This window comes from Penaeus chinensis, chromosome 1, assembly GCF_019202785.1.
Source record: "Penaeus chinensis breed Huanghai No. 1 chromosome 1, ASM1920278v2, whole genome shotgun sequence".
NCBI lineage: Eukaryota > Metazoa > Arthropoda > Malacostraca > Decapoda > Penaeidae > Penaeus > Penaeus chinensis.
The window spans coordinates 18,083,847-18,088,846 of NC_061819.1; the positions used below are offsets into that span (position 1 = coordinate 18,083,847).

Sequence of the window (5,000 nt, forward strand, 5' to 3'; positions counted from 1 at the left end):
CGCACAACCTCACGTACACTCCCTACAAATGGATATCAACACGTGACCTTTTCGCCTTAAAGAGCCACGTGTGCGCCCGACTCCCCCGCTACCCTCTCCCCCTCTTGCGTCCGTCCCCACCGCGGAAATTCTAGCGCGTCGACGGGTGTAATAAGGCCGTTCATGCTCACCTTGACATGGCACCGTGACTAACGCCGAAACGTCTCGCTGATGACACGACGGGGGGGGATCACCCCTGATGACACGACGCTGGAAAACACTCCGACCCGATTCGACCCGATCCGAATGCCGCCCGAAGGTTGGTGAGTCGGTTGGCCGGTCGGGGATGAAGGTCCTTATGGTCCCCGCTGCCGTCGAGAAAAGATTTCTAGGAAGCCTCCCTCTCTCCCCTATAATGACTCGGCAGCGACTGCGAGCATCCTGCATGCCCGCACGCACGTCCACGGCACAGGTGATGCAGCACCACGGGGAGTAGACGTAGGTAGCGGGGACGCAGAGACAAAGGAAGGGGAGAAAGGAGGGCGCAACAGCCCCTCGTTTCCTAACACGAAGATAAGGCCGAGTCAAGTAAGAGCTTCACAAACACACGAGCCCCGCCGCAGGGACGTCGCCACCACTCGCTACCGAGAACTGTAGCTTCTGCTGCCGCTGGGGTGCTGGTGTCGGTGACGGAAGCCTGGCACTGGCCCAGAGGGGACGGCCGCCGTGCCAACTCGGGCGGAGGAGGACCCTGCCTGCCTCACCTTGCCTCGTGCACCACCTCCCTCCCTTGTCCCTCCTCCTCTCCCTCTTCTGTCCTCCCCCTCCCTTCAGCTCTTCCTCCTTACCTCCCTCCCCCGCCTTCCTCCTTCCTTCCCTCCCTCCCTCCCTCCTTCTCTCCTTTCTCCCATCCCCTCCCCTTCCTCCCTCTCCCTCTCTCCCTCCTTTCCTACCTCCCCTTCCCTTTCCTCCACCACAAACAAAGAGAAAGAAAAAAGAGATGCCCCACGCAGGGTACGCCACCCACTCATCCTGCAAGCACACACGCACGCATGCACATGCACACACACACACACACACACACACACACACTTCGGGTCTCCAGATGTCCTCACGCGTGACCGTCCGCTTAGCTGGCAACCACAGCCCCCCCCCCATCCCAACCCTTAATCCGTATCCCTCACCCCCACCCTGAATCCCTCCCTAACCCCCATTGCTCACTGCCGTAAACTTCCCTGAAGTTCCCTCTCCTGGGGAAACAGAAGCACCTGTTGAAGGCTCCGCGTCCGAGCCACTTTTCAGATCTTTCCTTCTCTCTTATTTCTCTCCCTTTCCTTCCTCTTGCCATCCCTATAATCAAAGCCATCATCATCATCGTCGTCGTCGTCATGACCATCATCATCACCCTCATCGTCATCGTTATCCTCTCCATCGTCATCGTAGTATTCTTACTCTATATCATCGCCATCGTCATCCTCTTTAACATCTTCATGATTACCACCATTCGTTCCTCACGTTAAAGTGAACCAAGGCATTTTTCTTTTGCGTATGTGAGAGAGAGAGAGAGAGAGAGACATGTATCTCCATAACGGATCGCACCAAAGGAAAAGAGCAATAAAAAAAAAACACAAACCGAAAGATAAATAGAAGCATTAGAGAAAACAAACTCACTCGACCCCCCTCCCCCCACACACACTTCTTGAAGCTTAATAACAAGAATTCGAAAAACATCACGACTCGCCCACTCGCCGTCAGAGTCGACCCCGCCCCGTTCCCGGCACGTCGCTCGAGTGACAACTGCGCGTATTCATTACGCCGGAGTTCAGCTGTTTTCTGCTCTCCTTTCTCTCTACATTCGTTTGAATATCGCCGTAATTAAGCTTTCTAAAAATGGCTACGGTCATTAAAGGTCGAACATAACGAAACTTTAGAATTATCTACTTCAGAATTATTCCACGAAAGACAGCCGGGAGATTAAAAAAAAATAATGAAAATCGGCAAATACTGTATGTAATATGTTTGTATAAGTAATACAAATAAAAGGAAACGCAATTACAATTAGAATAAACAACGACCGAGAAGCTAATTATAATTGTAAATGTCAATGCGCTCAAATATAAACATGAGTAACAGCTTGTCAAGTATAATTCTAAATATGCTCGCTTGCTCACATGTATTAATATATTGTGGAACAACGCGTATTTTAATCCTGATCGCTTGCTGACATGTATTAATATATTGTGTAAAAATGTGTATTTCAAATCCGATTTTTTGTCTACTTTTCCTAGAACGTGCCAGCCTTTTGACTAGAGATCCTTGCAAAGAATTTGAGACTGCAATGTTGCAGGTCTACAGGCTCGACCCAAACTGCGCAGGTCCTCTCGTTGGTTGCCAGATTTCCCCCCTTTTTCTTAGATGTGCAAGATTAAAATACAATTACGCAAAAAATATCTATTAAACTTCCTTGTTTAAGACTTCACCCAAACTTCCGATTTTCCACATTAACGTCGAAGTTTCTTTCAAAGAATTAGAAAAATATACGAACCCTCATTTCTTCAGTCGCGACCCAGTTTAATTAACTCACGCAACATCATTAATATATTACTTTATGCACATTATGATTGTAACAATGACTAGCAACCGCGAGAAAGTACGTAATTAGGCTACTTACAGGCAATGACAATATAATTACAAACTTGGTTCGTAACAGCCAGCATGGGCGTGGCGCTTATTCTAAAAGTTTGGCGAAGTGCTAATATAAGACATACCTAGATAAGTAAAAAAAAAAGAACAAAATCAACAAAAATGAAGTTTCCTAAAACCAATTTCAAAACATACGCCCCATATTTCACTTTTTCCCCTTAAAAAAACAACGGGAAACAGTGACTCGAAAAGGGCAGAAAACCCGATCAAACTCAAAACTAAGCCATAAAAAAAAAATCTAACTGATCCAAATGAATGCATAAAAAGAAATCTTTCGCCAGATCCACATCCACCGCGGACACAGTCTCTTCCCACGCTGACTCACCTGTTCTCCCTCGCCACTCCCTTATACCCACTCCCTGCCCCTCTTCCCCCTCTCTCCACTCCTCTTTTCACTCTTGTACTCCTCCTCCTCTCCCTCTTAGTTTTTTTCCCAACTTAGCTTCCCTATCTTATTCTCCCTCCTTCATCCCCTCCCTTCTCCCATCATCAACTCCTCTCTACACCCCTCCCCACCCCCTCCACACCCTCTTTCCCTCTCAACTCTCTACTCTCTTATTCCCACTCCTCCTTCCCCGCCTGCTCCTCCACGGCCGATCGGGAGACCCAAATCCTCCTTTTCTCCTTCTTCTCCTTCTCCTGCACCTTCTCCTCCACCTATCTCTTCTCCTCTCTCTTCTCCCTCTTCGCCGTCCCATCGCCTCTTAATTTCCCTCTTCATCTTCCCCTTTTCTTCTCCCAACTCCCTTTTTCTGTCTTCATTTCCAATGACTTTCAACATTTAAAGATTAAATCCAAGCGACATTCTGTTCAAGGACCAACGCAATTCGTGCGCAGAGAGATCGTAGCATCATCGATAACGACAAAGGAATGAGACCGAACAGAGAATCGAAGATAAAAACAAGAAAGGGAGAAGAGATAGAGCATTAAAAATGAACAAAAAAGATAAGAGATAGAGAGAGAAAGTGTCTCTACCCCAGGGAGCCGTGAGATGCTTTGCCAACTTATTTCTGCTTAGCAACCAATCTCACCGGAGATTCGATAAATTGAATAAACAAATGCATCCGCAAGGTTTAGACATGTCTGGCCAAGTACACTTTAAGATCTCACCGTAAGATATGTCACAGCAAGCCATGCCCAATCAATGTCTACATCCGTTGCTTATGGGGGTCCCTCCCTAACTTTAATAAACAAAAGGGGTCCGTCGAGCTGGGGGGGGGGGGGGGGGGGGGAATGCTCTAGGACATACTATTATGCTACTGATAACACACAGAAAGGAACCAAAAACAAACAAACAAACAAAACACGAAACCAAGCCAGCAACGCGAAGACAACCGAGAGCAAAAGAGAGGGGAAAGAGCAGAGGGCAGACAGGAGTGACATCCAAGGGGAGGGCATTGAGTACATGTTATAGAGCAAGAGTACAGCGGAGGGAGGGGGAGCAGGGGAGGGGAGGGGAGGGGGAAAAGAGAGGACGGGGGAAGAGAGGAAATCAAAGCAAGGGGCTGTTTTAAAGGCGATATTGGACACTGAAGTCTCATCGAGAACTGTGGTGTTGTAGAGAAAGGCGTGGGAGAAAAAAGGGGAAAAGGGGAAGGGAGGAAGAGAAGAGGGAATTAAGGGAGGAAGAGAAGAGGGTATTAAGGGAGGATGGGATGAAAGGTGGAAAGGAAAGAGGGGGAAAGGGGAAAAAGGGGGAAAGGGGAAAAAGGGGGAAAGGGGAAAAAGGGGGAAAGGGGGAAAAAGGGGGAAAGGGAATATGAGAAAGGGCGAAGGTGGGAAAGGGAGGAATGTGGGAAAGGGAGGATGGTGGGAATGGAGGGAAGGAGAAGGAGAGAAGGGCGGGAAGAACGAATGGGTTACGTAGAAAGGGAGGATGAAGAGTGTGCGAGGGGTGAAAGAGCTGTGGCTGGAGATGGTTGATAGCGTGAAAATATTCCGACGCCAATGAATGCGTCAATAAATACAGGGCTGGAGAGGAGAATGAAGACAACTGGAAACGGAAGGAAAAGAAAAAGGAGAAAAGAAAAAAAAAGATATTTAATAGCTCAGACGATAAAACAAAAAAAAAAGATATTTAATAGCTCAGACGATAAAACAAAAAAAAAGATATTAAATAGCTCAGACGATAAAACAAAACCCGGGAAATATTGGAAGACGACTCACCCTCTGCCGTCAAATGTGCCTCCCCCCCCCCCCCCCACCCAATTTGCTGGAAATAACACCGCCACTACCAGGAATAACGAAAAGAGTCAATAAACTAGCAATTACCTTAGATCGCCGCTGTCTTCTCTGAACGAGGTAGGTCCTCCTCCGCT

At 47.9% G+C, this 5,000-nt stretch overlaps 1 protein-coding gene across 1 annotated transcript in view; it reads right to left on the minus strand.

Annotated features, from left to right (window-relative positions):
* LOC125026455 (probable serine/threonine-protein kinase yakA) overlaps positions 1-5,000 on the minus strand; it is a 51,375-nt gene that overhangs the window by 37,192 nt on the left and 9,183 nt on the right. Inside the window, exon 2 of the mRNA XM_047615327.1 lies at positions 4,954-5,000. This exon is cut by the window's right edge and continues 1,270 nt beyond it. Coding sequence (XP_047471283.1) covers positions 4,954-5,000 — 47 coding nt within the window. The remainder of the gene's footprint in view (positions 1-4,953) is intronic.